Source organism: Petaurus breviceps, unplaced genomic scaffold, assembly GCF_028583685.1.
Source record: "Petaurus breviceps papuanus isolate PSGF00001 unplaced genomic scaffold, PetGlider_PUasm1.0 91133, whole genome shotgun sequence".
NCBI classification, from domain to species: domain Eukaryota; kingdom Metazoa; phylum Chordata; class Mammalia; order Diprotodontia; family Petauridae; genus Petaurus; species Petaurus breviceps.
In genome coordinates, this window is record NW_027187419.1 from 52,278,372 (window position 1) to 52,298,244 (window position 19,873).

The following is a 19,873-nucleotide window of genomic DNA, read 5'->3' on the forward strand; positions in this document are numbered from 1 at the left end:
CTATTCTCATGATGAGAAAAGTTTCATAAGTTGCAATTATTGTTTTTCCATGTAGAAATGTAAATAGTTCAACTTTGATAAGTTCCTTATGATTTCTTTTCTCTATTTACCTTCTCATGCTTCTCTTGCTTCTTGTATCTAAATGTCAAATTTTCTATTCAACTCTATTTTTTTCATCAAGAATACTTGAAAGTCTTCTATTCCATTGAATGACCATATTTTCCCCTGAAGCATGATACTCAGTTTTGCTGGGTAGGTGATTCTTGGTTTTAATCCCAGATCCTTTGCCCTCCAGAATATCATATTCCAAGCCCTTTGATCCCTCAGTGTAGAAGCTGCCAGATACTGTGTTATCCTGATTGTGTTTCCACAATATTCATAGTTCCATAAAAAATAAATGTTCCATAGTTCCATAAGAAATAAATTGTTTCTTCCTGGCTGCTTGTAATATTTCCTCCTTGATCTGGGAATTCCGTAACCTGGCTATAATATTCCTAGGAGTTTTCTTTTGGGGATCTTTTTTAGGAGGTGATCAGTGAATTCTTTCAACCTCTATTTTGCCCTCTGGTTCTAAAACATCAGGGCAATTTTCCTTGAGGATTTCTTGAAGGATGATTTCTAGGTTCTTATTTTTGATCATGACTTTCAGGTAGTCCAATAATTATCTCTCCTGGATCTATTTTCTAGGCCAGTGGTTTTTCCAATGAGATATTTCACATTGCCTTCTATTTTTTATTTGTTTGGATCTGTTTAATAGTATCTTGCTTTCTCATAAAGTCACTAGCTTCCATTTGCTCCAATCTAATTCTGAAGGAAATATTCTCTTCAATGAGCTTTTGAGATTCTTTTTCCATCTGGCAAATTTGGCTTTTTAAAGCATTCGTCTCCCTATTGCCTTTTTGAGCCTCTTTTGCTATTTGAGTAAGTCTATTTCTTAAGGTGTTATTTTCTTCAGTCAGGTTGTTGACTCTCATTTCATAATTTTCTTGCATCATTTTCAATTCTCTTCCCAATTTTTCCTCTACTTCTCTTACTGGGTTTTCAAAATCCTTCTTAAGCTCTTCTATGGCCTGTAAGCAGCTTATTCTTTTCTTGGAAGCTTTTGGTGCAAGAGTTCTGACTTCATTGTGTTCCTCCTGTTCCATGCCCCAATCCTTTTTGTCCCCAAAAAAAGAGTGCAAAGTCATATTACTGGGCTTGCCTTGCTTCCCTCGTTTGCTCATATTGCCACTCAATTACTTGACTTTTGAACTTTTTGCCACAGTAGAACTCTGTTGCCAGAGGAGGGAGCTTTGTCACAATATCTAGGGTTTTCTCAGCTGCTGGAGCTATTAGTTGGGTGCCCTCTCTGAAGCCTCAACACACTCTGACAAACTTCTCACGACCTACACCCTAGACAGCAATCCAGATCCAAGCAAGTTAGAGCAAGAGCAATTACCCCTCAGACTGGTCACTTGGTCCCCCTACAATCTGCAGGCCAGGAGCTCTGAAGCAGCATGGCCGTGGAGCCTCAACTGCTTCTCTCCCCAGGAGCATAGGCTAATCACACTCCCAAACTCCCTGTTCCCACAAAGTCTACACTGACCTCTCACTTTGTCTTTGGCATCTATGGGTTGATAATTCTGGAAACAGCCACAGCTGCTGGTGATCTGAAGTCCCTGCAGCCTGCGGCTGGTCAGGCTGCCCTGAGGCTAAAAGCTCTGGCTCAGGCTGAGCTTGGCTGGGCTTCCATAGTGCTGTGCTGACCCCTTCCTGACGGCCTGCTGGGCTGTCTTCAGCAGGAGGTTAGCTTCTTTCTGTCATTTTGTGGGTTCTGTAGCTCCAAAGTTTGTCTAGAGTCATTTTTTACATGAATTGGAGGAGGTGGAAGCCAGAGCCACGTAGAAGTCCTGTTTCTACTTCACCGTCTTGACTCCACCCCCGATTACTTTTTTAAAATGCTTTAAAATCCCTTATTTGATTGTACTATTCTGACAAACTAGCATTCTATAACTTTCCTCTCCTTGGCAAAACTTCTCGAGAAATATATATACACTAGGTGCCTTTACTTCCTCTCTTCTCATTCATCTAAATACTCTATCTGGCTTTTGAACTCATCATTCAATTGAAACTGCCCTTTCCAAAGTTATCAGTGATCATATTGTTGAATCTGTTGTCCTTTTTTCATTCTTCTTAACTTCATCTTTTTTTCTTATTCTTTACTCTCTAGATTATTTTGACTCAGCACCCTCCTGGTCTGACCACTCCTTCTCCAGACTTTATTTCTTAGTCTGTTTCAAATCCTCTGATGATAGGTGTTTTCCCCCACTCCACCCCAAGACTCTTTGGTAGGCTTTCTTCTCTTTTCCTTCCTCATTATCTCTCTTGGTGATTTAATCAGCTTTCCTAGGTTAAATTATCATCTCTATGCAGATGATTCTTGGATCTGCCCCTACTCACTCTCCGGATCAACAGTACTGCATTACTAACTGCCTTTTGGACTTCTTAAACTGGATGCCTCAGAAGCATCTCAAATCAATATGTCCAAAGCAGAGCTCATCATCTTTTCCCAAAACTCTCTCCTCTTCCAATTTCAACTTTCCTATTATTGTTGAGGGTACTACCATCCTCTCATTTACCTACACTCACAACCTTAGTGTGATTTTTTTTTGGAGGGGGGGAAGGTAGGGCAATTGGGGTTAAGTGACTTGCCCAAGGTCACACAGCTAGTAAGTGTAAAGTGTCTGAAGCTGGATTTGAACTCAGGTCCTCCTGACTACAGGGCCAGTATTCTATTCACTGCGTCACCTAGTAGCCCCCTTAGCGTGATTTTTAATTCCTTACTCTTACTCACCCAGCATAGCCAATCTGTTGCCGAATCTTTTTACATTTATAAAAATTTTTAGATATATCCCCTTTTCTCCATATAGCTACCATCCTAGTCTTCCTCCCTCTCCATGCCTTGATCCTTTTTGTCCCCCAGAAAGGATTCTATGGTCTGTTTGTGCTTCCATTTCTTGCTCATATTGCCAGCCAATTACTTGACTTTTGAGCTCTTTGCCACAGAAAAACTCTGCTTCCAGAATGGAGAGAGCTATGTTCCAAATTGCTGAGGTTTTTGTAGCTGCCGGGGCTGTTAGTTGGGTACTGTCTGTACAGCCCCGACAAGCTCTGGCTCACTCTCTGGTCACACTCCCTGGGACCATGTATCAGCAATGCAATATTCACAATGCCTATAGAAATTACAGATATGCTGATGTAATTATCCATCACAAAATATATCAGGCTTGCTATATGGGGGAATAAGCTGGAACATTTATTAAAATACCAAAAGACTGAGTCCCAAAACCAGAAAGTCAAAGCCATCAGAGTAGTTATGAAGTTGGCACAGGCAGATAAAGTAGAAAGCACCCACATTCTCAAGCCTTTAAAACAGAACAGGCTACCTCAAGCAAAGGTCCTCCTCTCCCCACTCACAGCAACCACCCAGCATCCAGGAAGCACGCTCCCAGCAGCTCCAGCCCCTGGCAGTCCTCAGCTGGAGTCCTTAGCAGAAATTCTGGCTGACTCAAAAAGGGGTTCACGCTGCCTCTGCTGCTGCTGCTGCCGCCATCACTGCCACTGCTAGCCACCGCAGGGACTCTAGCTTGGCTTCCGCTTCCTCTTGCTCCACCCCTTCCTCCTATGTCAGCAAGTCCAATGAGGCATGGAAGATCTTTAAATCCCATAACCCTTACAGACCACCACCCAAGACCGCCATCCAGATCCAAGCAGGTTAAAGCAAGAGCGATTATCCTCTGATTGGTCGCTTGGTCCCCTTACAATCTGCAGGCCAGGAGTTCCTGAGGCAGCCAGGCTGCAGCAGCTGAAGCTGTAGTTCCTCTGCCACTTCTTGTCCCCAGAGGCAGGGGCCAGACCATGCTCTTCAGTCCCTCCCTGTTCCAACAGAGTTCCACATTGACCTTTTACTTAGTCTTTGGTTTTTATTGGAAAACTGATAAATTAAGCCACTAAATGGGAAAGATTTAAATTTGAATTAGATCAATACCCTCTGATTTATTGTTAAAATATATATATATATATATATATATTTTAATTATCATTAAAATTATTTAATTTGCTAAGAAACAAATATATATATATATATATAAAGGACTCTGTGATACATTAAAGTAAGTTTAAATTTTCATAAGCATCTTGGTCATTTCTCATCAAATAACTCCTTTAATGTTTGAATTTTAGTGACTCATTGCCACTGAAAATAATTTCCCTAAGATCACTTTTTTTTTAAAGTTCTTAACTAAAAGGAGACAAAATACTATCCAGATTTAGAGTATAATAAATAGAAAGACCCAGATTTATTTCCCGTAAAACTCCTACATTTCCACATAATTTTTATTTTTCATTGTTTAAAAATAAAAATATATAAACAATTTTAAATCATGTCACTGACCTTCAGTCAAAATTTGTTATATATCTTCATTATGATCTTATTAGAGACTCATGTATTATTTAGGATTCAATAGTGCTTTTGACCCAGATCTCAAAGGTAGTCAGAAGGTATAGTGCAATGGGTAGACACCGTGGAGTCCAAGGACTTGGGGACAGATAACAGCCCCCTGCCAGAACTTGGGACAGGTCCTTTCCTCTCTTTGAGCTTTGACTTTCTCACCTATAAAATGAGCAGATTGGACTGGATGATTCTTATTGTTCCATCATATCACAACCAGCACATTTTAGCTTATAATTGTAAAGTAACTATTTTTGTGGTGGTAAAATGGATGTAAGACTCAGAGATGGATATGTTTTGTGCATACAGCTCCACCTAAACTTAGTAATAATTATATTCATCCAAATCAGAAAAATTGAACAAAGTAAATTTATAAAGAGATTATCTTTTAACAAACTCATTTTCAGTTCCTAAAACAAAAAGCACCTTTCACTTTATAAAAACATTCTTAAATTGAGTTAGATTAGCACTTACCTCAATTTTTTAAAATTAAAATGAAATAATTATGTATATTAATGTATAAATACATAAAATATTTTTATTCATTTATTGATTTATTTTAAATGTTCAGTTTTAAAATTTTGAAGTCCAAATTCTGTCCTGCCTCCCAGCTCCGCCCCATTCATTGAGAAGGCAAGCAGTAGGAAACCCATGAAACACATGCAGTCACACAGAACATTTCTGTGCCAGTCACTTTGCAAAGCATATAAATGAACAAACAAATAAAGAGTTGAAAGAAAGAAAAAGAAAGTGAAAAAATATGCTTTAGTCTACCCTTAGAATTCATCTCTCTCTGGAGATGGGCAGCATTTTTCATCATGAGTTCTTTAGAATTGTCTTGGATCATTGAATCGATCAGAATAGGTAAGTCTTTCACGTTGTTATTGATCATTGTTACAGTATTGCTGTTATTACAGTGTACAGTGTTCTTCCAGTTCTGCTCACTTGACTTGTCTGCATTTTTTTAACAGGATAACCATGGGAATATTTACAAATTACAGATTCTATTTGAAAGACGACAGTTTACAGTACAAGCAGAAGAAACTCCTAAGAGCTAATATTAAGAAAAACAATGGAAATGTTTCCTCTGTACTAACCTGTAAGGTATTAATTAAACTTTAGACAATCTTAAGATCTTTAAAACATTGAGAAGCCATCACAAGAAATTAAGAGATCATATCATTTGGTTAGGGAGATAAACTAAAAAATTCAGTTCCGTTCTGGAGAGGAAGAACACTAGGTAAGGGAATAGATCAAGAAGAAAGCTGGAATAATCTAGGAAAAAAGATATCTAGGGCCTCTAACAGTCAGTTAATAAACATTTATTAAACACCTATGATGTGCCAGGCACTGTACTGAGTCCTGGGAATACTAAACAGAAAGATAGTCCCTAGCCGCCAGTGAACACACCAAATGATAGCATAGAAAAGGGAACTAAATAGAGGAAGGGGGGATGAGGAAAGAGGTAAAATCAGGAGATCAGCAGTAGTGCCAAGTTAGAGCATGGCTGGCCTAGGTACTTCCTCAGGTGGAAGTTCTGGGCAGGAACTCATTAATCGTATAAGGGAGCCATGACGATAAAAATTCATACACATAGAGCTTTAAGGTTTGTAAAGCACTTTATATATTACCTCATTTAGTCATTTGACCAGGACCTAGGCAAAAGCATGGCAGTAGGAGATAGAAGAAAGAGTTTCATTTCCAATATATAGAAAACAGCAGCATGATTCATCAAGAGACTGAATATGCAGAATAAGGGGCAAAGATAAATTCTGGAGCATCCTCTCTTCATTTATCAGATAAATTTTGGTGTTTCCCTATAGTAAAATTAGGAAAAGAAGGCTTTGGAGTCATCTTCATTATGTTCAATCAGAGTTGACAACAGATCATTCTGTTAAGATGTCTTGTGGGCCCAATATTTTAGAAAGTAACCTCCCCAAAACAGAAATGTTTTTATTTCTTCAAAGATAACTCCCAAATTTTAAAAAGCAGCACTAACATCTCTCCTGTTGTCTAGTCCTGTGTCATTAACTGCCTCATGGATCTTTTTACCTCTGTGCACCAAACTCACCATGTCCAAAACACAACAGTATTTCCCTCTAAATCTTCTCTCTTCCTCCAAAATTCCCTATTTTTGTTGAGGGCACTAACATCTTTCTTAGTCACCCAGGTCCAAAATCTCAAAGTCATCTTTGACTCTTCCTTTTACTATGATTTCCCATATTCAAACATTTGCCAAGTCTAAGATCCCTCATAAGCGACTATCCAGGTAGGACTTTAATAGAAATTTGACAGGCATTCTATGCAGTTAGGGGTAGTTATAGACTTATTTTTTAAAGCATTTTTAAGGTGTCTGCAAAGTGCCAGTCACTTAGGACTAAGGGCTTTATAAATATGATCTTATCTGATATCAAATGAAACTTAAATATACTTTGTTTTACTTTCATCTTTGGAAATAGACAAAATATGGGTAGCATATAAGGTGATGCAATTAAGTGAAATGTTCTATTCAACCTATTCAGTCATTCCATTTGGAAAACTAGGAAATGAGACAGGATGGTATAGAAGGTAAGATTTTTTAGATTTGGATTCAGGAAGCACTAGATTCAAACCTATCTCTGATATTTATTACCTGTGTGACCTTGCTGAATTCTCAAAGATCTTTTGAGGTTTGTATTTGTAATATTATGGATTTCTCATTTGTTGGAGTATGAAGGACAGTGAGCTTCTGATGCATGACTCTAACCACCTCCAGGTCATGTCTTACTAGGTATTTTGATAGTTGTGAATTTTTTTAGCTTTCAGTGTTGTATTTCATTATCTTATTTCTTTGCATAATCTTTATTGATCATTAAATACAAGTTCTTTAAAAGAGAATATCTTTAAAAGAAAAATTATAATTACATAATTTCCCTTGCCAAATTTTTTTCTTAAGGGGAGGGCTATTCTTCTATGTATTAAACACAAGAAAGAAGTATTAACAAAAAAAGGTGACTATCTAGGTGCTTAAAGACCTGTAATGATAAGGAATTCACTATTTTCCCAGTCAACCAATTCTACTTTTGGACAGCTCTAGTTAGGAGACTCTTTTTCATATTGAAATGAAATCCTGTTCTCATGTCATGTTTTATTATGTATGCAATTTAGTATATATAAACAAAGTGTCAGTATATTAAATATATTAAACATCAATATGAATACCATAATATTTATACTTAATAATAATTATACTTATCTTCTCCCCAAAAATCTTTCCCTCCTCCAAACTTCCCAGTTTCTGCTGAGGGTACAAATATCAAAGGATAGTCTGAATGCACCTATTCCACATCTCTGCTTATTAGACTACCTAGCTTTCTTCAAGCTTCAGTTTAGGTTTCATCTCCTATGCAAAGCCTTTCTAGACCTCATTGTAGAGATGATAAGGGCCTAAGCTAGAGTGGAGTCTTTGTGAATGAAGAGAAAGGGAGGGATCCAAGATTTTTTCAGCTTTCAGTGTTGTATTTCATTATCTTATTTCTTTGCAATCCTTAGGGAGGATTGGAAGGGATGAAGTGTGAGGGGGAAGAAATAGTCAAGAATAAATTCAAGGTTAGGAATATGGAGAACAAGGAAGAACTTGTTAGCTCCCTCAACAAAATTGAGAAATTTTGTAGAAGAATAAGACTTGAGAAAAATATTTCATGTAATATTAATTTTTTTATAGATTAAGAGTAATATTTTTATAGTCAGAAATGATATTGTTACAAGGTGGCAGGTTTCAGTTCAACATAAAGAGAAGCTATCTGGCAATCAGAACTGTTCAAAAATGGAATTGGATGCCTCAAGAAATAGTTCCTCATTACCAGTGGTGTTTAAGAGGATAACTACTCTTAGGCAGCTAGGTGGCACAGTGGATAGAGTCGTTGTGCTAGAGTCAGGAAGATAGAAGTTAACATTTGACTTCATTAACTAGCTGTGTGACCCTGGGCAAGTCAGTTAACCTCTGTTTGCCTCAGTTATTCATCTGTAAAATGGGGGTAATAATAGCACCTACTCACTGTTGTGAGATCAAATAAGATAATTACAAAATGCATAGCACTATATAAATGTTATCTGTTAATAGTACTACTGTTATAGTGATATATATTACTCTGTATCCTTTTCTGGCTAGCTTATTGTCCACATCATGCTTCCTAATTGTGGGGTGTCCCCCAGAATTTTATTGTAGACCCTCTTCTTCCTATATACTCACTCTCCATAACCTCATCAGCTCCCATGGGTTTAACCATAATCACCAGGCAAGTGACTCACAGATCTATATATCCAGCCCCACTATCTTCCCTAAATTTTAGTCCTAAATCATAAATTGCTTAATTAGACATTTCACATTGGACATTCTAGAGACATCTTAACTTTAACATGTCCAAAAGTAAACTCATTTTCTTTTCCCCAAATGCTTCCCTCTTTCAAATTTTGCTATTTCTAACAAAGGCAACACTATCCTTCCACATCCCAGGTTGGCTTGTTTTCACCTCCTGACTTTCCCACACATCTACTCAGCTAGCACATCTTGTCCATCCACAACATCTCTAGTATTAGATCCCTCTCTCTATTCAGACATTCACACCTTAGGTTAATTGAAGCCCTCATCATCTCCTAATTGGTCTCCCCACCTGCCTCAAGTTTCTCCACACTCCAATCTATCCTAACTCCTACTTCGAATGTAATTTTACTTGGTTGCAAGTCTGACCACAACATTCCTATTATCTCTAGTATCAAATACAAATTCCTCTGTTTAGCTTTCAAACCCTTCACAAACTAGCCCCAACAACCTTTCCACTTTCATTTACTCTGTGATGTTACCAAACTGGCCTTTTCTCTTTTTCACACACTTAACAGTCCATCTCTTGCCTCATTGTCTCTGTACTGCTTCCCCCGACCTTTTCACCTACAATGCGCTCCCACCCACAAAGCACTACTGCCTCACCTTCACTTCAGAGTCCCTTTCTTTCTTCAAAATGTAACTTAATCATCATCTTCAAAATGAAATCCTTCCTGATGCCATATAATTGCTTATGCCTTCCCTCTCAAACTATTTTGTATTTAACTACTTTATATTTGTTTATATTTGTTCTGCATATACTTATGTATTTTTATCTTCCCCTTTACAATTGATTGCCTTAAAATAGGGATCATTAATTATTTATATTTTCCCCCATGCCCAACACAGTGCCTAGAATGTAGTAGGTGCTTGATAAATGCTTATTGATTAATTAATTTAGAAGGGATCTAAAACTTCAAGTAGCTTCTTTACCTTTTGTGTCAGATGTCATCTAAAATTCTTTTTGACACAAAAGCTCTACAAAATACAATATTCTGATTTACCTACATCTGAGAGAGAACTGAGAGCCCTTCCCTCATTACCACCTTACTCGCTTTCTAGCTAAGAAGTTAATTCACTCAAGTCAGACTCAGTTTACTTTGTGAGTTAAGCTTTCCAATAGTAATAGAATCACTAAATATTATGATAGTATTTTCTTTTAGACAACTTTTGTGTACCCTGAAATTATTTTATTTTCTAAGAGCTGCTTCTTAAATCTGAGAAATTCACTGCAAAGTAACTTTTGGACATAGCTTTTAAAGGGGGAAATTATTAACAAATACAGGTCAGGTTTTAGTGAATGCATAATAGATTGATTCTCCTCTACTTTTTTCAGTGTACACATGTCATCTTAGATAAAGATGCTATTCTGAGCTCTGATGAGCTGAGTACTGTCCAGACGTATCATATCTCCACTGCAAGCATAGATTTTTTATGGGACTGCCTCAAAGAAGGAGAGCTCTTAAATGTTGAGAATTACAAGTGCAATGAATCATCAGGAGTCACTCCACCTCCTTTTGAAAAATCAAACAGTTCCAGTAAGTGTTGTTATGAATATTCATTTTCATAGAAATCACTGTGTTTCAGGTGTTGCAGAGAAAATGTAGGCACATTTATGCCTTTGTATTGTTTAAATCCAGTGATAATACATTCTAATAGGCCTTCTAGCATGGAACTATGTGTCTTGATGCTCCAAATTTTATGAACCCTTATTTATTTTTCCATAGATATCTTATCAAGCCATTTATAATTGAATTATCTTTAATAGTAAATACATATCTTCTGTTCTAGGAGTGGACAAGGATGACTTGCATAGAAGCACTGAGAAGAATGAAGAGATTGTGGAGCACAATAAGTAAACTCACATTTCTTCTGTGTATACGCTTGTATACTTTAACCATGCATTCATCCAGTAGTAGAATACTTGTACAATTAGGTTTGGCATATGCCCAAGCTACCTAAAACAGAGGTCCCATCCAAATCTCAAGTCACTTCCTAGCTTGTGTCTAGGACCCTGGTTTCTCAGGGCTTCCCTGCTGGGTCTAACCTAAGGTCGCTATGGCTTCAGCTTCAGGGTTGAAGACTTCACTTCCTATACTTAGAACTATAAAAGACAAATAAAACCAGAAGGGCTCTGCCTGTTGGACCACAGGGTTTAAAGAGAGAGGAAGGTGGCCCTCAGATCTTTCTTTCCCCAGCATGCCTTTACTCCTGGGCACCATTCATTGAAAAGAGAGGCTCTCCCAGTCAGGGAGTGTTAAAAGCAACCAGTTGTGGCTACTGAACAAGTTCTGGCTACCAGCCAATGCAAAGAGGTTGCTCCCAACCACGTGGTAGGCCAGTACAGAATGACCTTGTGTGAGCCAGGTCTTTTGTCTCACAGAAACAAATCCCTGGCATCTCCCCAGTGAGTGCCTCCTTTTTAGCTGGTTTGGGCCTGTGCCAAACCCTGTAACCAGTTTTTTTTAAAGAGATATTATTGTGCATCCAAATGTTCATGTAGTCATCTTTTTTAATTTAATCTGTTTTACTTGAAGTATTAATGACTTATTTTGTTTCCCAGTATTACATAAGGTAGGTGGGCTAAAATCGCAGTCAATAGATTTGGATTCTGATCCTAGCTTTACCACTGTCTTTGCCCCCACTGAATTACCTCAATCAAGTCATTTATTTGTTCCCTCTCTACATTAGCTTCCACTAAAGTAAATACTGGCATCCTCCTGCCAAAGAATTTTGTGAGGATTAATGTGAAGTATGCTTTCTCAAAGCAAACTTAAAATCTTTTACATAAATTGTATATAAAAATTACTTATTTAGCATTAATAGGAGGAAGAGGAGGAAATAAGAGTGTAATGAAGTGATAGAGACAGAACCTGGGATTTCATTGGTATAGGAACTTCTTAGGCGAAGAAGCTCCTTTTATTAAAGCAGGGCAGCACCCTCTCTATAACTTAAAGTCTTAGAGTTGCCTAGAGTAGTGAGAAGTTTAACTGACCTGCCCAGGGTCACAAACTCAGTGATGTCAAAAGGGGGATTTTATCCAAGCCAGGTTTTCTCACTTAGAGGCCAGCTCTGTCCATTAAGCCATGCTACCTCTCAGTATGAAGAAGAAAGGATAAAATCTAGAATAAGGTCTACAACCTAGACTTTTTCTCACTAAGACCAATTTCTCAGGCTCATTTTAAAAATGCTTGTTCTACTTTACATTGTATGACATTTTATCATATAAATTTCTCTCAGGAAAAACTTATCTGTCCTATCACTTCAGTCTAATACAAACATTCATGATGTTTTAATATATATGGTGCAGGAATATGGATTATTTGGCAGTCTCAACCATTGTGATAATGTATAAATGGGCAACAGGCAGAGACATGATGTCACTTATAAAAGATGGGGGTTGGTCTGGTTGACTTCTAAAGCTTCTTTCTACTTAAATGGGATGTAGATCAATATATTTATGAGCTAGTGAATCTACCAGAAAAGAACTCTACCATAAAAATCTTTATGGCAATGCAAAATTCGCTCAATAACACTTTAATGTTTAAGAAATTATTGTTTAAATTTCAGATTTTGTACAGAAGATGACAGTATCCCTCATGTTCCTCAAGATTTTGAAGTTGCAAAATATAGCATCCTGGAAAAAGTAAGAATTTAATTTCTAGCACTTGAAATTAATAGTTTTAAAATATTTTGTTTAATAATTTTTCCTACTGATTTTGAAAGCCTCAGTATTCTCAGCTTAAAGAATAGATTTCTTAAAGCCATATTAAATTTTGACAGCAGTAGGATTTAGAAAAAGAGTTTTGTTTTTCAAAATCAGGACCCTCTGATGAACTTAGGCATCAGAAGACTGCTTCAGAACCACTTCATGGTTGATTTTTTTTTCAAACTAGAATTGTTATTCAATCAATGTAGGGAGCTCTCAGGTAGGAGCTTCCACCATCCATGCCTGTTGGCACTTTTTCTGTAACTCTAGTCCGGGAGAGTTGTCTGAGGCACTGAAAGGTTCAATAACTCCCCCTAGACTCACTACTGGTAAATTCAAAGAACAGGTGGCGCTGACTCCAGGCCAGCACCACTACTCAGTCCATAGAGTTAATACATCTAAACTCCCTCCTCCCTCCCTTCCTCTAGTTTCTTTTATCTGCATCTGAAACTATTTCCAGAGTTCCAGGAGTGCAAAATCCCTACACAGAAATCTGCAGTAGAGCCAAACCCAGAATTCTGCATCAAATAACATTCTTCAAAAAACTGAGCCCCAAACCCCAGCAAATACCTGTAAAAATGACTCTAAACAAATTCTAGAGCAGCAGAACCCACAAAATGACAGAGTAAAACAAATTTCCAGCCCAAGAAAACTTGAAAGGTTGACGGGAAAGGTCTATTGCACCAATCTGAGAGAAGAGTGCAGACAATTGTGGGCTCCACAGACTGGGCTGCCCAGCAAACCTGGAGCAGGCCCCAGGGGACTGAATCAATGGCAGCTGTGGTGGTTTCCAGTCTTCTCAACCCACAAACACCTAAGACAATTTAGATGATCAGTAGGAAAGGTCTGTCAGACCTGGATGAGAGAGCAGCGCAGCAGCAGTAGCAGCAGTGACTGCTTCCTGAGCTCTCAGACCAAAGATGGTGGGAGATCAAGCAACTGATGAGAGGGGGATTGCAGAGATATCTTTGCTAGCTTGCTTTGCCCACTATTGGGTTGCAGTCCTGGGGTGAAGAGGCACTCTGGTGTTCTGGAGCTGTGGTGATGGTGGAGATGGAATCCTCCTCAAAGTTCCAAGGTAGAAAAGAGTGCTTGTGGTCACTCATAGACAAGACCATGGAGCATACCAAGAGAGGAGTAAACACCTCTCCTTTGAACATACAACCTTGGAAGAACCGAAAATTTACTGGTCCCTAGAAATATCCCTGAAAACAACTGCATAAAACTCCTGAAGCTTGAAACAATGCACTCTCCTGGAAACAGAATCTTGCCTTAACAAAGAGCTAAAAAGTTAAGTAATTGGCTGGGAAAATGAATAAACAGAGGGAAAAATCAAACTACAGAATCTTATTTTGATGACAAGGAAGATCAAAACATACAATGAGAAGACAACAAAGTCAAAGCTCTTACACCTAAAGCCTCTGAGAAAAATATTAATTGGTCGCCAGTAATAGAAGAGCTCAACAAGGATTTTGAAAATCAAGTAAGAGAAATAGAGAAAAAATTGGGAAGAGAAATAAGAGTGATACAAGAAAATCATGAAAAACAAGTCAACAACTTGCTAAAGGAGACTCTAAAATATGCTATAGAAAATATCACCTTAAAAAATAGACTAACCCAAGTGGCTCCAAAAAGCCAATGAGGAGAAGAATGCCTTAAAAATTAGAATTGGCTAAATGGAAAAGGAGGTCCAAAAGCTCACTGAAGAAAATAATTCCTTAAAAATTAGAATGGAGAGGGGCAGCTAGGTGGTGCAGTGAATAGAGCACCGGCTCTGGAGTCAGGCAGACCTGAGTTCAAATCCAGGCTCAGACACTTGACATACTTACTAGCCGTATGACTTTGGGCAAATCACTTAACCCCAATTGCCCTCCAAAAAGCAAAAAAAAAAAAAAAACTTAAAATTAAAAAAAATAGAATGGAGCAAATAGAAGCTAACGACTTTATGAGAAATCAAGAAATTATAAAACAAAATGAAAAAATAAAAGACAATGTAAAATATCTCATTGGAAAAACCACTTATGTGGAAAACAGATCCAGGAGAAATAATTTTTAAATTACTGCACTAACTGAAATCATGATCAAAAAAGGAGTCTAGACATCCTCTTTCAAGAAATTTTCAAGGAAAACTGCCCTGATATTCTAGAACCAGAGGGTAAAATAGAAATGGAAAGAATTGAAAGATCACCTCTTGAAAAAGCTTTCAAAAAAAAACTCCTAGGTATATTACAGCCAAATTCCAGAGTTCCCAGGTCAATGAGAAAATATTAGAAGCAGTCAGGAAGAAACAATTTGAATATTGTGCAAACACATTCAGTACAACACAGTATCTAGCAACTTCTACATTAAGGGATTGAAGGGCTTAGAATATGATATTCCAGAGGTCACATAAAAGAGTCAAGAAAAATCTTTTACAGTAGAGGGGAAGAGGAGGGAGGTGAGAAGGAATGAGTGAACCTTTCTGATATCCAATTTGGCTTATGGAGGTAATAACATACACACTTAATTGGGTATAGAAATCTATCTTACCCTACAGGAAAGTATGGGGGAAGAGAATAAGAGAGGGAGGAAAGATAGAAGGGAGGGCAGATTGGGGGAGGGGTACTCAAAAGCAAGTACTTTTGAGGAGGGACAGGGTCAAAGAAGAGAATAGAATAAATGGGGGACAGCATAGGATGGAGGGAAATATAGTTAGTCTTTCACAGCATGATTATTATGGAAGTGTTTTACATGACTACACATGTATAACGTATATTGAATCACTTGCCTTCTCAATGATGGTGGGTGGGAGGGAGGAAGGGAGAGAATTTAGAACTAAAAGTTTTAAAAATGAATGTTGAAAATTGTTTTTACACGCAACTGGGAAATAAGATATACCGGCAATGGGGTATAGAAATCTATTTTTGTCATATAGGAAAATAGAAGAAGGGAATAAGAAAAGGGGGGTTGATAGAAGGGAGGGTGGATTGGGGGAAGGGGTTATCAAAATGCACAAGGTCTTGGGGTAGGGGAAAAGGAGAAATGGGGAGAATATTTAGAACTCAAAATCTTTTGGAAGTGAATATTGAAAGCTAAAAATAAATTTATTAATTAAAAAACATACCCCCCCAAATATACAAAAATTTGGGTGCTATTTAAAAAAAACTGAAAGTAAACATATATGTATACATATATATATGTATAAAAAGTGACATAATTTAGAATATCATACTGTGCCTTTTCCAGATTAAGTCAGAGGGAGAAAAAGAAGTTGTAGTGGTGGAACTGCAGTGCTTCCAGGAACATCCTGACTTTTCTTTTCTTGTAGCTGCGAATTTCCTGCTGCCAGGAGGAGTTAAGGTATTTGTATCGCTTTGTATGTGCTCATCAGCTGTTAGAGTTGGTTTTCTGTACATGTTTTGTCAGAAAACCACCCTATCAGCTTCTTAGGACTTTACTGATTAACCGTATGATAAAAAGGAATTGTATCACTAATCATATAATTATTATGAAATTCAAATACTTTATTTCTATTAGAATTTACCACAAATTCAATAATTGTGCTGGAACTTCCTGTCTGTCTCCACTTATTTCATATACAGTAGTGCAGTCTTTGACAGCCCCTGACCAATTAGAAAAGATAGCACGAGGTTGTCATTGATGATAACCATATCTCATTAGTACATGAGAGGATTGTGTCAAATGGACAGAGTAGAAAATTGCTTGGAGAAGACTGCAGTATCTTGAATATTCTAGATTATTTACAGGCATGTTTATAATGGTTAGGGTTAGGGATGGGCCTGTGATTTCATTCATAGATAGACCATGTAGGTCTGCGCTTTCTCTGTAACTTTGAGTTTTAGAGAGATACCCGGAGCACTAAGAGATTCTGTGACTTGCCTGGGGTCACACAGCTAACAGGTGTCAGAGGCAAGACTTGGACCCGTTCTTCCTGAGGCCAGCTTTCTAACTACTATGTAATGTTGCCTATTGTAACTGTCATAAAATGGTTGTTCATTTTCAGGCTAATTAGGGCCCTTCAAAAGATTCATTCAGTTATATAGATGGAAAAATCTTTTTATCCTTTCTCAATTCCACAGTACTCCAAGATATTCTTTTCTTTATTTAAAAATAGTAGCATTTGTTCAGTCATTTCAGTTGTATCTGACTCTTTATGAACCCATTTGGAGTTTTCTTAACAGAGATACTGAAGTAGTTTGCCATTTCCTTTTACAGCTCATTTTACAGATGAGGCAAACTGAGGCAAACAGGGTTAAGTGACTTGCCCAGAGTCACAAAGATAGTAAGGGTGAACTCAGAAAGATGAGTGTCCCCCAATAATAGAGTTATACTATAAACTAAGGTAGAAGAAAGTTGGGCCCTTGTCTTGTTTTCATCTGGTCTCTGGTGACAGTTCTGCTTTGGTCATCATCTTGCAGCCCAGAGAACAGTTGGGATGAGCTACTTTCCCTGTTCCATTCAGAGCAAAGCTTCAAAAGGCTTGAATACAAAGAGCAACTGAAAAAGCTTTGAACAGTCTGACAATTAGCTTCCTAAAGGACTAAAGATGATCTGGGGCAGCTAGGTGACACAGTGGATAAAGCTCAAGGCCTGGAGTCAGGAAGACCTGAGTTCAAATATGACCTCAGACACTTCCTACCTATGTGACCCTGGGCAAGTCACTTAACCCTGTTTGCTTCAGTTTGCCTCATCTGTAAAATGAGCTGGAAAAGGAACTGGCAAAACCTCTCCAGGATCTTTGTCTAGAAAACCTGGAACAGGGTTACAAAAAATCTGAAGTGACTAGAAAATGACGAAACAACAATAATAAAGATGATCTGAAGTTCACAGCCCAAAATAATACCTGAAAGCCACTGGGGAAGTCCACACTATTATTAGATCCTGCTGAAACCTTTATCTCTGGGTCCTTTGTCTGTACAGCTTCCTCTCTTTATTTTTGTTTCTATTTCTAAGAATCCTTATTTTTGTCTCTCAGGCAATTCAGTGTTGGTAAGGTTGTATGTATGTTGTATTTTTCCACCACCCTTTGGGTAATAATTTTCCAACGAATGAAAGGCAAACACACTTATACCTAATAGAGAATTATTTATCTCTACTTTAGTGTTTCGTATAATGTCTATTTAAGGGGAAATAAAGGAGAAAAGAGAGAATGAAAGAAAATAGTGCCCTGCTATATGCATTCTGGGTATTATTTAACAACACCTAAAAAAAAGCATAGGGTACAATTCCAATTTTAGAATCTCAAAAACTTCTGAAACTTATTTGATTAGGGCATATATCACTTCATTTCTTGCCTCAATGTTTATAGCAACCTTAGTGAGAATAATTTCAAAAGGATTTGGGTACATTTCCCCCAGGGAACGTTGTGATTTATTTAAATGAGAAGAATAAATAGAACACATTAATAGCCCAGTAGGTCTGTGGTCCCATCATTATGGGTATTCCCTGCAAAAGAGCAGTCACTCCTTTGTGCTTTCCCTCCATGTGCAATTCTTGTTCATGTCCTCCTATAAAATCTTCCATGGAGCTTACCCAACAGGCCAGCGCCTTCTTCTGGGTTTCTTGATATTATGTAGATACAAGTACAGCATATGGGTTGTCCTTCCCTTTTGGAACATGACCAGGTTATCTCCTTTCCTGGCTGGACATCTCATTTTTTATTTCTTTGGTATTCCTTTTGACCTGCAGTTCATTGTTGGAAATAAATTGTAACCTTTTAATGCCCACCTGTATCTCTCCATTACCTTTTAGGTGACCATATTTTTTATTCTTCAGAGATTGTAGTAGTCCATAATTTAGAGCCATGAAACATCACTGGAAGAATACTTGCACGAAAATAGTGCTTTTTATTTGTTTGATTCAGGGAGAAGCGTTGGTATGTTGAAGTGCTTCACAATTTCTCAAATGCAACTTCTTTTTCACCTCTTGGTGGACACTCATTCATTGTCACAATCTCTATCTGAGATATATGTACTGACAGACCAGTTCTGACTGCTGGACATGCAACTTTATATTACAATATAAACAATAAGCATCCATTATCCTCTAGGTTTTTCTATTCTAGATAATTAGACTTAACTCTTTTGAATGATTATTGATCTCATTTAACAGGTTCGGCAGTGTTCCAAGGCATTTTATAGTCGTCATAGGAATGATTGAGGTACCTCCCAAGGTTACCTCCTGAGGCACTGGGAATGAGCTCTGGTCTCTTTCTGTGGGACATGTGCTCTGACCCCTTCCTTATTGAGATGATACAGTAGCTCCTGATTGCTCACCAGTGACATGAAATGTATTGAAGATGGTGTGCTAGAGTCAAGAGGTGCCACCCACTCAGTGAGCTAACAAAATCGTTGGGGAAAACCAGCCCCATTTCTTCCTTTTACAACTGTTTCAGTAATTCCTTGCAGTTGGGCTTCCAGTAAAGGGGAAAGGAGATTTCTCTACTATCCCCTGTCTCTGAGACTAGATGGTGACTAGAATTCTATGGCAGCAAGAACATGTGATGGCCAAGATGAACCCAAGGACTTGGCCACCATCTTCTGCCTTTTGTTTTCTTCTCAATTGCTTTACTTCCCCTCTCTCAATCTGCAACTACATACTTGTAGGTGTGGACTAGAATTATCATAAATGCCCATTTACCTTAGTAGCAGTTTCAAATAGTATAAAATACAGATAATAGTTAAAAGTAACAATTGCAAGCTGAAATGGCTGAAGCTGAGGAGTTGCAGCCTTTCATCCCTTTCTATTCCTCCCCACTATTAGAAGGAAGAAATAATAAGAAATATGGAAAGACCAGTAAAAGGAATCCCAGTCAATACCCATTTCACTTGCATCTGGTCAGTCTCAAGTGCTTAGTTGATCACCTCTGTTGCTCTCTGCTCATAGAACAACAGAACCATGTTTCTTCCTCTTTCTCCATATTATGTAGCCTCAGGGCTTCTCCCTAGAAGGAAGTTCCTGAACCCTCCAAAGTCAAGGGCCCTAGAAACTGGATGGAAATTGGACTCTCCTATATGCCCACATATATTGTACCCTGTGGTCTTCTAATACATCAGTAACAGTGTCTCTGGGGGTTACATTCAAGAATATCATCTACAAATAAGAAGATCTTGAGGGTCCCTCCATCTAAAGGGAATGCTACTTCTATTTGGATTCCATACTAGATGTCTTCTATGAGAGACAAAAGCCTTATATCAGAAAGCATACATCTCTCAATTTTGTGCAGAAGAAATCCAACAGTTCTCCTTCTCCTTCTCCTTCTCTTTCTCCTTCTTCTTCTTCTTCTTCTTCTTCTTCTTCTTCTTCTTCTTCTTCT

The 19,873-nt window shown here is 37.9% G+C and overlaps 1 protein-coding gene across 5 annotated transcripts in view; it reads left to right on the forward strand.

The window, feature by feature from the left end:
* Positions 1-19,873, forward strand: part of PARP4 (poly(ADP-ribose) polymerase family member 4) — a 114,329-nt gene that overhangs the window by 5,484 nt on the left and 88,972 nt on the right. For all 5 annotated transcript variants that reach the window (XM_069080520.1, XM_069080519.1, XM_069080521.1 and 2 more), the window contains 5 exons: positions 5,461-5,593; positions 10,186-10,387; positions 10,641-10,704; positions 12,420-12,495; positions 15,784-15,897. In XM_069080520.1, the coding sequence (XP_068936621.1) occupies positions 5,468-5,593; positions 10,186-10,387; positions 10,641-10,704; positions 12,420-12,495; positions 15,784-15,897 (582 nt within the window). In that variant the 5' untranslated portion in view covers positions 5,461-5,467. The remainder of the gene's footprint in view (positions 1-5,460; positions 5,594-10,185; positions 10,388-10,640; positions 10,705-12,419; positions 12,496-15,783; positions 15,898-19,873) is intronic.